Source organism: Besnoitia besnoiti, chromosome VII (genome assembly GCF_002563875.1).
Source record: "Besnoitia besnoiti strain Bb-Ger1 chromosome VII, whole genome shotgun sequence".
NCBI lineage: Eukaryota > Apicomplexa > Conoidasida > Eucoccidiorida > Sarcocystidae > Besnoitia > Besnoitia besnoiti.
In genome coordinates, this window is record NC_042362.1 from 1,723,417 (window position 1) to 1,740,836 (window position 17,420).

At 56.1% G+C, this 17,420-nt stretch overlaps 4 protein-coding genes across 4 annotated transcripts; 2 read left to right on the top strand and 2 right to left on the bottom strand.

Annotated features, from left to right (window-relative positions):
* Positions 1-351: 351 nt before the first annotated feature.
* Positions 352-6,004, top strand: BESB_078360 (uncharacterized protein; the record flags this gene model as incomplete). Its single annotated transcript, XM_029366198.1, has 6 exons — positions 352-577; positions 1,306-1,436; positions 2,049-2,210; positions 2,932-3,156; positions 3,733-3,889; positions 4,575-6,004. 6 exons carry the CDS (start codon positions 352-354, stop codon positions 6,002-6,004), a joined length of 2,331 nt encoding a protein of 776 aa, XP_029217629.1.
* Positions 6,005-7,974: 1,970 nt separating this feature from the next.
* On the bottom strand, positions 7,975-10,131 carry BESB_078370 (uncharacterized protein; the record flags this gene model as incomplete). The annotated part of the gene is made up of 5 exons (XM_029366199.1): positions 7,975-8,063; positions 8,318-8,423; positions 9,069-9,138; positions 9,325-9,411; positions 9,773-10,131. 5 exons carry the CDS (start codon positions 10,129-10,131, stop codon positions 7,975-7,977), a joined length of 711 nt encoding a protein of 236 aa, XP_029217630.1.
* Positions 10,132-11,950: 1,819 nt separating this feature from the next.
* On the top strand, positions 11,951-13,886 carry BESB_078380 (uncharacterized protein; the record flags this gene model as incomplete). The annotated part of the gene is made up of 3 exons (XM_029366200.1): positions 11,951-12,825; positions 13,262-13,382; positions 13,707-13,886. The coding sequence occupies 3 exons, from the start codon at positions 11,951-11,953 to the stop codon at positions 13,884-13,886; spliced, it is 1,176 nt and encodes a 391-aa protein (XP_029217631.1).
* Positions 13,887-14,981: 1,095 nt separating this feature from the next.
* On the bottom strand, positions 14,982-16,070 carry BESB_078390 (uncharacterized protein; the record flags this gene model as incomplete). Its single annotated transcript, XM_029366201.1, has 3 exons — positions 14,982-15,121; positions 15,331-15,519; positions 15,680-16,070. The coding sequence occupies 3 exons, from the start codon at positions 16,068-16,070 to the stop codon at positions 14,982-14,984; spliced, it is 720 nt and encodes a 239-aa protein (XP_029217632.1).
* Positions 16,071-17,420: the final 1,350 nt, after the last annotated feature.

Sequence of the window (17,420 nt, forward strand, 5' to 3'; positions counted from 1 at the left end):
CGGAAAAATTGGACTGTGGAGCGTCCGATCTTCTGCAGTCCGTATTATAAGTCGTAGGAAAACAGACTACGCGGGAATGTAGAATGGCCCACCGCATGATGTAGTTCAGGCCCGCAGAGCACATGGGAGACTCGTGCTACATGTTGATGCTTCGGCAAACGAAATCTGTGCATACTGTTCCTACCCTAATGCGAGCCGTCGGATTGCCAAACTGCATACGGACAGAGCGCGATAACACGCTCAATGGACGCAATGGCAGGCATCGCAGACCGCCCGACGCAACGGGCTTCTTTGGCCTCGTCTATAGACAGCGCCCCTTCCAGAATTTTTCGAACGTCTTCCTCAAACGTCATGTCCAAAGGTCTACGAGCAAGCGATCTCAGAAAGCCGCGATTCTACTCGTATGAGATGTACGTGCCCACGAGGAAGCGGGTCCACGTAAAGGAAAACAAGTGGTCCGACCCCGCGACACAAGTGTGGCCACAGAACCTCTTTCTGTGCAAGTATCTGGAAATGCGAGCGGAGGGCAACGGCCTAGAAGCATTCCAAGGAACTACTGTTCTGGAACTGGGGTCCGGTACGACTCTTTAATTGCTGGAAAATGAGTAATCCGCAGGCAGCAGACTACGTGGCTGGATTTGTTTCCGGTTCCTTGGACAAGGGACCTTCAACAAACTCCCGCATAACGTCCTGAATTCGTTGCCTGCCGTGCTACGTGTACTTCTTTGCCTTTGAATTACGAGGAGGTCACCGGCGACCGGCACCTGCTGATATAGCACTCCCGTGGTTTACGTAGAAATGGAGGATAGTTCGTCCGGCAGTGGAAGTATCGGGATGCAGAAACGAACTAATACCGACCTGGCAGTGCTGAAGCCCTGGAAGGAATGGTTAGAAAAACACACCCAGGATAACCAGTACACAAATACACACTCTTACAAGGTGGACAGTTCGCCATGGACAGAAGCTAAAAAGCACACTATTTACTTCAACGAGGCATATCCACGACGACGTCGTGCAATTACGTTGAAATACACCATACGAGACGAAGTATCGCTTCCTCTGACCTTGAGTGTCCTTGTGACTGTCAAGTCGAATGCCCCACGGCAAGGCAGAGCATCTGAAACAGGTTAACTGCCCGGAGACCAGCAGGCCAAATTTTTGCGGGCGTAACCGTGGCTGCCGGCGTGCTCACCCGAGTCTCGCTCGGGGCGCCCAGCGGAGGATTCTAGATGACGTAACCCGTATGCACTGTTATACCCCCGTCATCAAGGGATCCTCAAGTCGTTGATCTCTGTTTACTTCCAGGTTGTGGACTGGTTGGGATGGTAGCGGCGCTCCTAGGAGCCTCGGTGACAGTCTCTGACTTGGGAAAAGGACTTCCATTGCTGCAACATAACGTTGAGGCTTTCAGAGCGGAGTGGAAAAACCAAGTGCAGGTCAGAGAAGTTCCCGTAGCATCGAGCTCTGGATTGCCGGACCCCTGATGGCCCTGCAGTTCTCACGTTGCACCGGGGTTCCTTTGACGAACCCAAAATCTGAAGGTGCGAAAACAGGAGAGCTGACACGCTGTAACGGCAGCACCACACCCCTCGAGTCCAAATCAGTGCAACGGTGGCTGGTGCCATTAATCACGTTGTAAACTCGTGACCGGAGCCTACTCGTCGCCGGACAAACGTTGATCGTTACGGCGAAGCTCGCATTTGAAATATGCGCCTATACTTAGACAACACGAGACGAAATGCACACGCTTGCCCAGCCTGCTCTTGGTTTGACACTTCAGGGGACTTTCTCGTAAGAAGCAAATGTCTCAGTGCAAGTCGCACCCGATCACCAGACCTTTAAATGTGCCCCGCCCGACCGCATAAAGATGGATGTGAGTACGGCTACGCGCAGGTGCAAACACACAAGCGTAGGAAACAGGAAAAGGGGACAACAGGACACCGTGAGGGAGGGGAGATTTACGCCGAATCCTCTTCTGTATCACACCGTGTAAACGTATTAGTTAGGTTTTGGCTGCCTGTATGCCTTTGCTTGCACTGGAACTGCAGATCGGCTGTGACGATACTGCCACAATGGAGTCAAGATTCTCCCTGGAGGAGAGCGGAAGAGGCCCTCCTTTCAATATCGTCATCTGCAGCGATGTCTGGGCAGAGCGAGAACTTCGGCGTTCTTTCCTGCTCCTCCTTCTCAAGGCCGTGGCGGCTGACTCTGTAGGAAAGCCCCTTGTCTCTTGGTTCTTAGAAGAACACTCGAGAACCACAGAACATGGGCGTCTTTTGCCAAGTCGCAGAGTCCACGTGTTCGCGGGCCGCTGTTGGCTTCTGTAGTACGCGTGTATGGCTTTCTCTCGTGCCCGAACGTGGACACGAGGCAAAAAGCCAGGACATCTCTACCTTCCACTCCACCAGGTCTACTGACAGATTAGTTCCTCCCTTCTTCAAACGTTACCGGCCCGAAATTGGAGAAAGAAACAGCGAATATTCTTTTGCTGCTCCGCTAGCCTGCCAATTAGACCGGCGGCGCATGCAATATGGTCCTACGGGACACAAGTACATCGAAGCCCATCCCAGAAAACGACGTATTCATGTAACCGCTTTTGTGTCCAGTGCTGTCTAGAGGGCCCTGAGCTTTGAGAGTCGCTTGTTCAACGACACATTCGCACGGGTCATCCATTCGAGGCGTGTGATTTCGTCCATATGACATGTGCACTGAGAATACTTAGTCGCCACGCAACAAAATTCGCTTATCTGCCTTGCCGCCCTGTTGGGCCTCGTCTACTCTCTCGATGACTGATCCGACCTGCGGTTTAAGCGCCGCAGCGGACCAATAGCTTCGTGCTCCCACAAGACGGCCTACTACAGCATAATCAGTTTCCTGCTCATGCATGCGATTCCGAGAACAGGCTGTGTTGTGGTGCTCTCTTTCTCGCAGGAGGTGCTGATGTGCCACACGTGGCGCAATCCAGACAGCAACAAAACCGGCCCTGGCTCGGCTGTGCAAGAGCAGAGGGATCTTATGACTCGCCTTTCACACATTTTTGACGTGGAGGAGATCGAGACAGAAGATACGATCAGGGCGTACTGTAGGCGATTGCACGGCGGGTCCTACTTCCTTCGCAGTCAGAGCACCATCGACATTCAAGAGTCATCCGACGCGGTCCGTGGGAACAGAACAGCACCGGTCGAAGGCATTGGCGCACCTTTATACGAGCGACACGCATGCACATAGTTTCTATATGCATCAATGTACGGCAACAAGACGAAGCACTCGCGTAGGGAGGCCGCATGCGGCAGTGCCATGGATCGCCCCCTCGGAACCGCATCTTCAGTGGTCTGCGATATGAGCAAAGACTCCACAAGCAGTTGATAACGCTCTGGCGCCACTACTGTGTTCGACGCTTGCCCTCTTCATTGAATCGACCCGCGCATGCCGTGGATACAATCCATCCTGGGTATCTCAGCACTAGCCACTCTCCTACAATGGCAAGACGTGCATCTATCCATTTAACTTTGCCTCGGGGTCGATGCATTCACACATACTGACGCAGTTAAATACTATGCTTACATACTTGCCGTATAAAGCCCGGCCGCCGCGTCGCTCCCTACGACACTATGCAGCACCTTGTAGGCAACGGCCAGTTTCGCAGGATTTTCATGGCAGCACTGCTGGGCGCACTGTACCACGCATCCCCACGCATCCCTTAATCTTTTGCTCCGGTCCAAGCTCGCTCAGGAAGGCCGCATCACCATACTACGCCTGACTTGTAGACAGGCGATAAAAGACAATCCTGCACTTCTAGAGGAGGAACTGAAGAGAGAGATTGCTCTGCACCGACAGAGGTCAAACACCGACAATAAACAAGACCAAGCGCGGCCTTCCATCGCCTCAGGTAAGCCAATGGAAAGACTGTTCGGACATTTTTACCACGCTTGCGTTACATGCTTCGGGGGCATTCAGCAGGGCAAGTAGCCGACCTCGAAGAAGGAGCCCTGTGCTGACCGGTCCTCGGGCGCCTGTAGGAGGACACTGCTGCGATTGTGGCTCATGAATAGGTGCCCTTCCTCAGCAGATCCTAGCGCCTTTACGAGAGAGCCGTCCCCCGACTCTTAAAACCCCGATCCAGTCTCCTCAAAAGTCGTGTAAAAGAGAGATGCAGTCTCAGTGGGCTCGAGACCTACTAGTGCGTTCGGGTTGTACGGCGCTGCTTCTGCGTGCTCCCCTTCCGGCTAGAAGTCCATACGGTTAGCCGGTTTGTCAGTACTCTGGTCCACACTCTTCTCTTGCTTAACTTCCACCGAATTCCGGAGCAGACAGAAAGCAGCTACGCACACAAAGGTGACGAGCTGACATATCGTGCACGTTAATCATGACGCCTATGACACCGAGTGTCCACGCCACGGTCTCGCATGGACGTTGCCATTCGCGAGATCAAACGGCGTCATACGCAGGCACACGCCGGCTGCCTTCAGGGCGAAGGTGCCAGTTGCTGCCGAAAAGTAGAAATGGCGGCTCCTAATTCTGTGCGTGCGGTTTTGCTGTGCTAGCGCCGGTCCCGGCTGGTCTCTGTACGACAGCCGCTCAGCTGGTGGAGGCAAAGAAAAGCGACAGAAGCGTGGACTCTAGTCCAGCTGGGACAGCTCTCCCGCAACTGCCAACGCAGAAACGCTTGCTCTCAGTGACTTACAGCAGCGATGACCCTACAAGGTCTGGACGTGGGCGTGTTCTCCGCCAGCGCGTGAGTTCCACGGTAAAGGCTCTGAGTGTGTCTTCGCGTGACATATCTACAAAAGGGGTACCCCCGACCGTGGCAGGCGGCCCTGGAGCGAAAAGGCCCGTAACTGCTTCATCTCTTCGGACGAAGACCAGTAGACCTTCAAGCAGCGTTCGGAAGTCAGTGGGTGGGAGTGGAGACTCTCAGTCCGGATCTTCCACAGCCCCCGCGAAAGAACCGCTGACATCGCTCTCCACGTCCAGTGTTGGAGGGGAACTGGCCATCGCATGCGCGCCATCACCACACCGCGCGGCGTCAAGGCAGCGAGCAGAACCTGACCGTGGAGAAACGAGGCTGCGACCTGCTTCAGGTGCTGGCTCCCCACAGCGACTCATGCAGCGGACTCCATCAGCAGCCTCTCGAGGGATTCCTTCGAACGCAACGGGGCCCCAGCGCAAAGTCGAAGGAAGACCGCCAACTGCGGTCACCAGCACGGACGCCACGCTCGTACCCTTTGCAAACGACGCAACGACTATCGCCAAGTCTCCAGTCGCTAGAAGAAGTCACCCACTTCCTCAAGGACGGCAAATTACAGCTGCTGGAGCTCGAGGCAAAGCGAGTGCTGACACGAATCTGCCTGGGCGTTCGCATGTAGCAGCTGGCGGGGACAGCTTGGGTGCGGCCGCCGACCACCAGAGACCTTCCCCCTCCTCCGCAGCAAGTCGATCTCTCTCAATCGCTTCCCTCGCTCCATCAACGGGGTCCGGAAGACGCTCATCTGTGGACCGATATGCAGCTGCCCTAGCCCAAAAGTGCACAGCAGGCGCAGGCGAGCAGAATGGGATCGCCCCAACCGCGGTGCAAAGTCCGCTTGCGATCCACCTGCCTCCGCGCAGTGGATCGCCCTCCGCAGGACTGACTCCTGCGCAGCGCACGTCTGCGCTCGGTGCACCTGACGCGGATACAGGACCGGATTCGGCCTGTCAACTGCAAGGCGCGCATGATCTGCCTGCCACGGGAATCGAGCACCGCTCAACCTCTAGCCGCAAGGTATCAGGACATCCTGCACTCGCGGCTCAAAAGCCAACCAAGACGGGACTCGTCGGCAGGCTGTCTTCGCTCCTCCGCCGCCCCGACAGAGCTGCAGCAGCCACAGGACGCGGATTCGGTGACGGCGCTGGCGCGGCAGGCGTGGAGACTGACAATGCAAAACTGAGGAGACGGAGCGCGAGCAGAACTGGGGGGCACCTAAAGAAACCTAGTAGCAGTACCAGTGCGCCGGCCAAGCCATGAACTTTTTTTTGTCGACCGAAACTTTGGTCAAGTGGCGCTCAGCGAACTCGCCGTTCCGTCTCCACTTGCGTCGAAGCGACACAAGACTGCCACAGATATCCAAACGCACCCAGACACCGTACGGGAGAACTGGGTCAAATCTTGGTGCAGCGACTACAGCCTATTGATCAGCATCGTTTTATACAGAAACGGATCAGCTCCTGTCCAACTCATCGTACGGCGTGCGTGGAAGGCCTTTAGATTATGTGCTTTGGACTACGCAGAGCCCACAAACAAGCAGAGTGGGAAACTCTGCCGTGATCGCGACTGAGCAGCACCACTTGCGTGTGTAGTCCCTGCAACGGGTGGAGACATCCAACCTTGTTCACCATTGTCCGCCCGTCGCTTGAGGAAATTTCCGCCTTGAGATCACCTATACTTGCATGAAATCAGACGGAAGAAGTCCGGTGTTACCTTGCAGACGTGGCTAGCGCGCGTATCGCCGACAGATAATCTCGAAGGGCAAGCGTACGCTCATGACTTCGATGGACCAAAAGAAGCGTGCGTGCTAACTCGAGTGCGACAATGCACACAACCTATCACAAAGTCTGCTAGACTCTGCAGACCCGTACTCGCGGCAACGAATGCCGCACTGCACTGCCTTGTGGGCAACACTGTGGCTTTTTCTCCAGAAAGAAGCCGTGCTTTCAACTGATAGAGCGAAACCCAAGACGAAGAGAGCTCGATCGCAGGCATACAGTAGTGGCTGGGAAAACACACCATCTTCAGAAAAAAAACGCCCGCTGCTGTTTCAAGAAAATAGGTTGGCACTGTGCGGTGACGCTGTAGCATTGCTGCGTTCTGGAACACACGCCGCGGCCGCGGTCCACTGCGAACTGCGAGTGACCTATCGTGCACGGAGCAGCAGGAGAGAAGGGCATCCATGCATCACATTCGCCCACTTACGCCCCCTTTTGTTGATGAAGTAATCTGCCAATCAAATCATGGCGCTATTTGCCGGCTGAGTGCCCCAGCACCAGGAAGATGACTTGCGAATTCGTAGTAGGTAAGCGAGGAGCCGCGCTGACGAACTGTACGACCCCGAGGCAGAGTTTTCGAGGTGAAACGAAAGAAAAAACACGTGAAAGAGGGTATGGACAGGAGAATTGACGTTTTAGTCCCATGACCGAATACCGAGAGAGACCCGCCGTTTCGGCGGGACAAACACCGGCACTTACTTGTTCCAGGACGGTCACGGCCCGTTTCAGAGTAACTCGAGACTCTACAGACCAGGAATACAACGCGAACAGCGCGTACGCCTAATACAGCACCGATCCGAAGACTCAATAAGACCCCAACTGAGTGACGCCCACACGCCCTTCTATACACATAGATGACAACTCGGAAGAACGGAAGTCGCCCTGCACTTTTACGTTGCGCAGCGACAACCGCGGGACAAAGTAGAACCCCGCAGCGGAAAACCAAATTATGCGTATACTGTCCGTTCTGGAAACACCGCTTGCACAGCAGAGCAACGCTTCGGAACTAAAACGCGGAGTGTACGCAGAGTAGCGCTACCACTAATAGGCTCAGTCCGCGTCTAATAAACCAATCAAACAGACACCAAACTATTATGATTACCTCAAAACGGTGCGGTTCGTCTGCCCGCCATGTTCCTTGCGCGTGACACTATACCGCGTGGGTGTTTATACGCATGCAATGCACTCAGCAACCTTTGCACGAAATGATGTACGATATATGTATACATCCGTTCACTTTCCCCTCGTACAATAATATGCGCGACCCCGTACACATATGCCAGTTGAACGTCCTTTTGCTTTCGCTGTGTTTTTCCACGAGACAGTTCGGTTCTGGAAAACCAGCGCATCTGTTTTCCTCTAGATCTGCAGAAAGCATCAACCTTGCAGAACTGGAGGACTACTTTTTCTTTTTACAATCCCGCAAACGGCAGACCGTCGTCCGCGCAGCTGTCACCGAGCTTGGCCGCCTCCCCGGTGCTGCGCGGTCCGCAGAAACTGCTCATACAGCGGAGGGACGGCGACGTGAGGTACGATGCCCACTGCAAGGCAGACAACCACACATCCCGGTCAACACATTTGCGTAGAATCTCCGAGTCTTCAGAAAGCTAGGATCACACAAGAGACTAGCGTTTTTACATCACTGCGTCCGCGCACAACTGCGTCGCATGCAGTCACGTGGGGCGGCATGTAGGCTCCAGGTGCCTGCGGCAGTGGGAGGCCCCGCCACCGCCAAAAGAACGTTGTCACCGACCGAGGGACAGGGGATCTCACACCGTGCCCTTCGCAGACTTACGATTGGAATGGAAGAAGCTGATGAGCTGAGGAACGATGCACGCACTGACGAGAGGCGGAGCGTACGTGGTCAGCGCGATGAACGGCTCCGCGTCCGCCCCCACACCCTGCAGACAGACACAAGACAGCGAACAAGACAGCGCCGCACACATGAAGGCGTCTGTCTCACTCGCGTACGCCTCCTCGGGTGTGCAGAACGAATGTGCTCATGACAGGGCGAGCTGGTGCATGGACGCGGAAAACAGCCAGAAGGTCCTGCTGAACTGGTACACAATATGTGGCGAACTCCGCTCCACAGGACCCATGGAGGTGACCGCAGTGACGGAGCGGTACTAACGGTGACACATCTTGCGCAGGCGAACTCAGTTCAGAGCCAAGCTCGGGAAGCACCGACACCCTGAGGCCCCTGTGCTGGCAGACGCAAGTGACCACTTCTTTCTCCTTGAAAGGCATCATGCTATACTCGACAGCGAAAAGACTGTCTCCTCTCAAAGTGTGAACACGTCCGAGACAGTCTTTGCTCGATAAGAGGGTCAGCTTTTACCAGCACTCAATACTCTCTGCAAACAGCCAAATCCCTTTACTGCACCTGGATTCCTTCCTGGACTGTAGCATCGATCGAAACCTGAAGACGTTTCCACTGAAACCACGAGGTGTCGTCATCAGCTTGGGAACAGTTTACCACAGGCGCGAGCCGGACATGCCGTTCCTCAGCAGGGGCTCGCCATGCTGACTTTCTCCAGCAAGCTTACCTTTACCAAGGCGATGCCTTTGCTGTTTTCTCCAGATCCTCGCCGACCGTAGACAAGAGGCGGCTGAAAACTGCGCAGAAGGCGGAACGCGCACAAAAGCAGCTCATACACGGAAGAGATAATCACCGACAGACTTGTGTTCCCAAGCTCTGCGCCATTACTAAACCGTAAACTGCCGGGAGGTGGGGGGGGGGGGGGGGCGGGGAGGGGTGGAGGGAGCGTCTCTTTTTTTTGTGGTTTCTAGAAAGCGTCTCACCAGTGAACTTCGTATCGCTCGCCCAGGAACAAGAGTCCCCTCCCGACAGCCGTGTCGCGGTCTGCCTCGAATAGAGCCACGAGGGCTCTGTAGCGCAACACCCGCACACATGAACGGAGCTTCATGGATGCATATATGTATATATTGAGATATGTATGCATGTACGCACGTATGTATATATGGGAGTGGATAACGCGGCGCACAAACGCGCAATCCATCGACGCCTTTCATCAAACAAATACTCGCTGAGCTTGCTGATAGCTCACGCCAGCTGAAACGTGAATATAACCACGCAAAAGGCGTCGCTCACGCTCGCAGGAACCTGCCGTTGCCGCGACTCAACGCTGAAGCTGCGAGACCAATTCAAGACAGTGAATTCACTCGCTACCCCGTCGCGAGCCGCACCGTCCTGCAAACAAAAGCGTTCTTCACCAATTCATTTACTCACTGGCTTTCTTCTGGGGTCAGTGGATGCGTCGCAGCAAGGACTGCCGCATCCCGTCCGCGCAGCACAGCGGATCGCTCCCAATCTGGCTGCTGCAGAAGCCTGCTTAGAAGCTCCTTTCCCGTGGGTCTAGCTGCAGGGACTTTGGCAGACGAAACTCGTGTGCCGTCGTGAGCGGTTCCGGACGTGTCTGAGCCAAGCACACTGAACGTCACGGCGGTAGACGATGCGGCTGACGGACTCGTAGCCGCAAGAGTGGCACTGAAGGCTGCCATGGGGAATGAGGGGAGTGACGGAGGGGGGGGGGTGTGCAGCGCGAAGGAAGTAGTCTGTGCAAACGGACACACTGGCGCCGAGCTCATTCGCCTTCGGTTGTCTGTCACTTAGGCGATGTCTTCGACCCTCATCACGCACTCCGTGGCTGTAGGGATCAGGGCAAAACCACCCTTCCGCTTCAAAAGAGATTCGCGGGGGTCCAATCCTCACGTCTCAGGACAAAGTCAAGACTCGCACGACAGGCGATGAACCGCCAGTGTTGTCCACGCCTTCTGAAAAACTCACGGAGCCTGCTCAAGACACGAGGCACGCCATTCGCCACCCTGGAACCACAGTCGTGACGCCGCCTCTTCTTCGAATCCGTTCGCTCTTCAGCGTGACTGGCATGTCTGCTTGCTTTGCACAGAGCATCGCATCTGGCCGTGCTGGCAGGGACAACTACGTCACTTCTTCCAGACGACACATGCGCACCCGTGGCGGCAGAAGAGTATGTAAGCCACTTGAAAATCAAACACAAAAGCAAAGATACACCAGTAACTTCCGGCTGCGCGCCAGTCGTACAGCGGCAGCGGGGAGAACTCGCCGCGACACTAAGTATCTCTGGCGAATCCCCAGGTCTCGCTGTCTGCGACTGGTACGCGGCAACGCACGCTTGCCGATGGTTAGTATCCTGCTTGACCCGGCACGCGAGCGGACGGACTCTGGACAACACGACAGTTGCTTGGCACCACCGCTGCTGCCCGTGTTCGGACGCATACACGGAGAATGGAGGGGGCGATTTCGTTTCAGAGAGAGCTCTACACCCAAAAAGCTGGCGCGGGCGCGGGCTACCCCGACTACGCCAGGAAAAAATGGTGCAGGAGCGTCGGGATTCCGACAGACACGCCAGCTGCGAACGGTTCCACAGCCAGCCAGTCCCATTCCTCCTCCGGAACAAAGGATGCGTAGTGCAACGGCGACAGGTTTCTTCGTAACGCGCTGAAGACACACAACACCCTGACGCGCCAGCACATCACCGCGCTCGCATGGTTAGCTGCTCTATTTCCAGCATCTGATGCATGTACGCGTGCATGCGCGCGTTGCTGTTTTTGCGCATTCACAGAACTGCGCCTTCACACAGCAAGTCATGTGGGGCCCACGGCAGAGTAAAAAGAATGGGCTTGCTTTCTTGACGCCGCCGGACGTAGAAGAGGACGCCTTCTTTCTTTCGGGCGCGCTGCCGTTGTGGCATTGTTTTTTGTCCGTAGGCCTCAATATTTTTTTCGTACAGTGGCTGACGGCGCTGGCGGGTCCTGGCTGCCAACATTCAAGGCTGTGGCCTGGTTGCTCGTCTCGCTGGAACCATGTGAAGCTGCGTTGAGATCTCGTCATCCGTCTGAATACATGATCGCTCTTGTTGCCAGGATCCTGGCTCTGCGAGTCAGCCTGCCCAGTCCGTAAAAGTTGTAAGGGCGAACGGGGGATGTGCGCAGGCACTCGCCATTTAGGACTGAGTTGCCCTTGCGCCTGGCAGGTCCAAACTGCATCTCCGGCCTTTTCCCTGGCTGATCCATCCAATCTCCCGGTACAGGGCTGCCATCGGATTTGCTAGAAGCTGCGCAACTGCCCCTGCCGGCGTTTGCCGTGACCTATTGACGGCCGCTCCAGCCTTTCCGTCGGTCGCCTGTGGACTTCCACACCTCTGTCCCTGCTTCAAAGGCGTCTCTCTGAGTCTTCTCCTCGTCACCTGTGTTTCCGCCGATCCTTGTCATTCTCTCTTGATTACCGCCTTCCTCCTTACATGCGGACACAGCTGTACGCTCCGGGATTCTGGGCTTTCCTTAGTTTTCCCCGCCGCATCCCCCGCGATATTGCGTCTGGTTCTTCCGCATGACAGCCAGGGAGTTGTGGTGCGTTTCTGAAGCCATGGCAGCAGAGGCGTGGAGTCCCGTCGCGGGACGGGTGCGCGTGAAGCGCGAACAGGCAGAAGAGCGGGCGCCAGCGAATGGCGCCGCCTCTCCGTCTGCGCAGTCCTGCCCAGGAGCGGGCGCCGCGGAGCCGCAGCAGAGCTGCCGGCGGCGCCGGATTCGAGAGTTGGCGGTGCACTTTGGTGGGGAACTGGATGAGCTGTTGGCGATGGTTCCATTCAGCGCTCTCTGCAGCGGCGAGGAGGAGGCCGAGCCCGTTGCCAACGAGCAGCCCGAGCCACAGAACAAGGCAGACGCCGCGGCGCGTTCGCGCGGAAAACAGAAGAAACAGCTTAGACAGAAGCGCTACCACCCACGCGTGCTGACGACGACGCCCCTGCGCCTGCAGGCGCACGTGGCGGCTGAAGAAGAACGATCGCGAAAACGGCAAGGACCGCGGCCAAGTCTTGCCCACGGGCAGCCGAAGCACGCGGGGCGCGCCCACGCCTCCTCTGGAGCCGTCAAGCCTGAAAAGGGAGACGCTGTGGGCGGTGCAGCAAACAGTCGCACCGAACTGCAGCAGCGTCTGCAGGCGAAGATCGAGGCGCTGCGCCGAGTGAAGAAGGAGGGGAAGCGGGAGAGGAAGAATCAGCGGAAGAAGGGACAGAACGAGCAAGCAAAGTCCCCCAAGGCTCACGCGTCCGAACACCAGGCGCAGGGAGGCCGTGGGGACTCCACGGAAGCCTCAAAGAACAAGCCAGGACGACGCGACGGCGAGGCAGACGCCGGAGACTATTTCGAGTACGGCGCCGTCACATGCCCGCGGGATCGACTCGAGGCGCCTCAGGCCAACCGCTCCGGATCCAAGAAACGCAAGCTGCGACGAGCAATGAAGTAAGCTTGAGCTGAACCGTCCGTTCATCTTTACCTCTGCCGCGGGACTACTGTCCGTGCGTGAGGCGATGCAAAACACGCTCTCTCCACCACCACAGCCTCGCACAGTGGCGCCTCTCGTCAGTCCTTTTCTATGAAGCACACGCGGATGCCTGCCCCTTGACTAACTGTATCAAGCGCTTGCGGATTCTGGGAAGCCTCTTAACTCGCGTAGTGTTCATTTAGTGGAGCCGTTGTGAGACGCGTCGTCGCAAGTCGTCCCCCCACTGAGCATGTAAGCACTGGGTTTACTTGTGCTCCACTTTGTGCGCGCGCATGCTGAGAGCATCCTACGTCTGCTAGAAGGGTGGCTTTCGCTGCGCGCCGTATTCTTGCACGTGACTGCATCTGCATTCGACGCCTGCGTTCTTTTCGGCGCGTGTGTTGAAACTTGCAGGGAGATAGAGGCCAACCGGGAAGTGTTGCAGAAGTGCCAGTCTGCGGCCGAGAGGCAGCAGATGCAGCTCCAACAGTCCATGGCGAAGGCCATGAAGAAACTCGACGGAGAAAAAGTTATGGTAAGGGGGAGGTTTCGGTGTGGGGATGGGTTGCCTTTCAGCCAATTCCCGCTTCAGCTGCAGTTTGATGAACGCGCAACACACAGTTCACCTTTCGTCCCGGAGCTCCACCGGGCGAGTCTGCGTTGGTACGCAACTGCGTGGCGTGGCAGTTCGGATTTTCGACAATGCGTCGCACAAACTCACGCGTGCGGACCGCGCAAGTCGTGCTTGCGAGTGTCGGAGACACAGAGTGCTTTCTGTGCCGAAGGGAGATGGATGGCTTCCTCTTGGTTCTAGTCTCGGCGCATGGGAGCTAGCTCGCTTTCCCCCTCAATGCTGCAGGACGACATGCAACGGTTGAAGAAGAAGCAAAAGCTGCTTGACAAAAAGAAGGAGAAGGCGGCGGAACAGTGGCAAAACCGACTCAAAGAGGCGAGGGAGAAACAGAGGGACGCAGTGGAAGTAAGCGAAGAGTTCGCGAGCAGTATCAACTACACGCGTGAGCGGAGAGGGAAAAATTAGACACAAGCAGACAAGTGCGACCACCATTGTGAGGCCGTAGCCACTTCCATCCGCGTACACGCGATTCTGTGGCGACCTGATGAGATTCTCTGCGACGACACTTCACTTTAATAACCTGCCGCAGTCCGGGCTACTTCCCGACACACAATCAATATGAGCGTTTTGCTGGCTGTATGCCCTCCACAGGCCAAGAAACGTGCAAAAGAGGAGCGTCAACGCGAACGTGAGAGACGGCAAGCGTGATACGGATCTTTTCACTGCTAAGCCTGGGAGCAACAGTTCAGCACCACCTGCCGTCATATCCTTTATTCTCCCATGATGACTCCCGCTAGCGCACAGATAATTTGCTTGTGTGCGAGGGTGTCCGTACCCAGGGCTTTTGGATTTATACCCACGGCGTCGGGATTCAGACAGATGCATTTTGAGTCGCAGCGCTCCGCATTCTGGTGCAAATCACTAATTCCATACAGAGCTCTCTTCTCGGCTCTAGTGACTGTGGTACCGACTATCGAATCAATGTGACGAATGCGTTTTCGACCCTGCCGCATCTCGCCTCCTATGGGAACATGTACTGCCGTGTACGAGGAAACTTTTTGCTGATTTCTGCGGAACTGTCTGACGGAGGAGGCGTTGCAGCAAGATGCAGCCTGTGCCTTCATTCCGAACTTGGCGAGGTGTGAAGTCAATAGACTATTGAGATTCAAACTTCACCACAGCCTAGCACAGCCCTGGAACTTGAAGCAGGAGCGGTCTAGCCTTTACGCTAGATGTCTGAATTCGAATTGTTTCAGCGCTTTATGTGATCAAGAGTTGGGGATGAAACACAAAAAACAAGACCGGAACGCTGGACAAGCAGAACAAAAAAACTTCGAATCGTACGCGCGTGCACCACAAGGCAGGCAGGTTTTGTTTGAAACAGGCACTCCGGAAGCAAGGCGTGCTTCGCAGACCTATCGACGTCGTCATGACTCCCTGCTGGTAGGTGTGCACCCTACACCGCTATACCTGCCAACAACTGATTTCGCGCCATGATCCGTTCAGTGGCACAATGGCCTGTCCACTTCCTCCGGTAGTGGGAACAGAAGCCGTCGTCCTCTAGACCCGGGGAACGCCGTAGGGGTATGCCGTGTACGGGTAGGCCTGGTTGTACATCTTGTGGGCGGATCCGTCGGCCGGCTCGAAGACGGCCTTCGGATACGGCAGCTTGTCCATTTGGAAGGTGCCATTGTCCTCCCCTGCGCACAAAGAAGAAAAAAGCCCAAGCGCCAGTGAACACATTGGCGACCAACGCCTTTGACTGCGACAACGAGTTCTGTGAATCCGACTGAGGTGGGGTCGCCTAAGTTTTCTGCTTGCTACAAACCCACAACCACGGATCCACGCTGCAGGTTAACCCCTCGAACGTGATTGAATCCCCGCCCCGCGCGGGGCGAGTCCGACTTACAGTTGAAGTTGTATGCCTGCGGCTTGAAGTTGGGGTCTGGCTCCCAGTGAGGGATCCAGGTGGGCGGGAACACAGAGACCTCCGGTCCGAGCAGGGGGTCGCGAGGGGGCTTCTCACCCTTGGTCAGAACGTACTTGCAGAGGCGTGGCTCATAACCCGGCAGCGAGGTGTGGAACGGACGGGGCAAGTCTGAGAAAAAAGCAGATCACGCAAGAATGCCTTATGCTAGGGGCCGTGCCGGGAAGCAAGTCGTGGCTTGAGAGGGTAGCAATACTACCTAGCCGGCGCGCTGACAGAACGACCTGTTTAACAATCGAAATCCCTCTGCCATGCACTTGTTTTGCCTCACTCGGGTCGTTCTTCTCGTAGGGCTGGACCATGGGGTCGGCGATTTCTTCGGCTGCCCACGTGCGAATGCTCGCTCGGCTCTGGAAGAACTGCGAGGGAAGTCCGAACATCTTGCTTGTTCCCTGACGCGACTTGAGGAAGTCCTTGGTGTCCAAGTGGGTGTAGTCGCCACTGCCAGCAGCTGACTCTCCAAAGCTCACCATGGACTTGACGCCAGTGAGCTTTCCGGTCATATCCTCGTCGGAACTCTTAGCTGACTTGGCGAAGGACACCTGGGACTTCATCGATGCGGGAGGAGTGCCCTTCTCCTCCTCTTCTGACTTGTCGGTCTTCTGGGGCTCTTCCTCTGCACTAGGCAGGGGCTTTTGCTGCTTCTCATCTCTTGAATCCATGTTGGCTGCGGAATGCTAGGAAGTCACGAAAATGAGGAAGTCACGAATGTTCCTGATGGCACGGACGCCTCCTTTGGCTTGCTGCCCCAGTTCACAACCGAAATCGTACGAGTGGTGAACCAGCAAGGGAGCCAGCGCTAGCAGTTGGCGGTGTGCGAAGGAAGTGAATGCAAAAAGAAGCGACAATGACGACAGAAAACCTATCGCGACACGACGGCAAAATGTCGACACTATGCTGGCCTTGGCGAGCCCTAGCTTTATCGAGCTGTACACGCACAGCAGCTGCACAAGGCACCGAGGGCCCCCGATTGGTGAAGCCTCGTTTTATAAGGCAGATCACGTCTGCAAAAATCGCGTTTTGCTCACGCATAAATGAAGTCAACAATTTGAAGAGGGAAAACACAACGATGAGTAAATGAAATGACGTCATGAGCTGTTGTTTTCGGCGTCGAGTCTCGATACAACCGTACTCGCAACTCGATTTCGACCCCGGGGCGGTGAGCGGCACGCCTCGCCGGTCTTCTGAACAGTCAGGCTGTCGAGCAGGACATGGCTACAAGACTTGCCCCACGGCGCACCCTGTGCCGCCTGACAGTTGCACAGCGGCCGCTTCAAGGCGGAAGAGGTGGTGGCGCGCCTGCAGCGATTGCGAGCCAGATCCCGCAAGACCACGCGACAGCTAGCGATTGCGAAGGCATATTGTGTCGCAGAAAATCTGCGACACCCCCTTCTCTCACCTAGCTCGCCCCCTCTCTCTACGCTCTCATCCCTCTCGGGAAGGCCGCACATGCCCGAGCCGCTATGTGACGCTTCGCCACCGCGCCCGGCCTCGAAAAAGACTGGAACGATCCGATTTATTGCTCAAAGGAGTGGAGGAGTGGACTTGTGTGCCTCCCGTCCCGGGTACGGGTAGGCAACCCCCCGCCCCCGGACGCGACGTTGCCAAATTACGAATTCCGGGACTTCTTACCCCGGCAGCGTGGATTGCTGCGCGTGGCAGCCGCTCGATGTGACCAAAGTCACTAAGCGCATACGCCAAGGAGCGGAGGCGGCGCTCTCTCGCCTCGCGCCGACTCGTCAGCTTCACAGTCGAAAAAAGCCTCATAATCACTCAAAAGGGTTGGCTCCCTGGTAAACACGGCTCCACAATGCGGCAGAAAAACGCGGAAATAAATAAAGCTCAGCTCACCCTACTGTGGCTTTCGCACGGTGTGCGTGGCGCCCAGTTCACGCGCACGAAATGCCACCCGCAGAACATGCGTAAGCGGTGAAAAACATGTAGTTCGCTTCTTCGCTGCCCGCAGAACAAATTGCTGTCGAACCTCGTCAGTACGGAGTGTTTCTTGATTG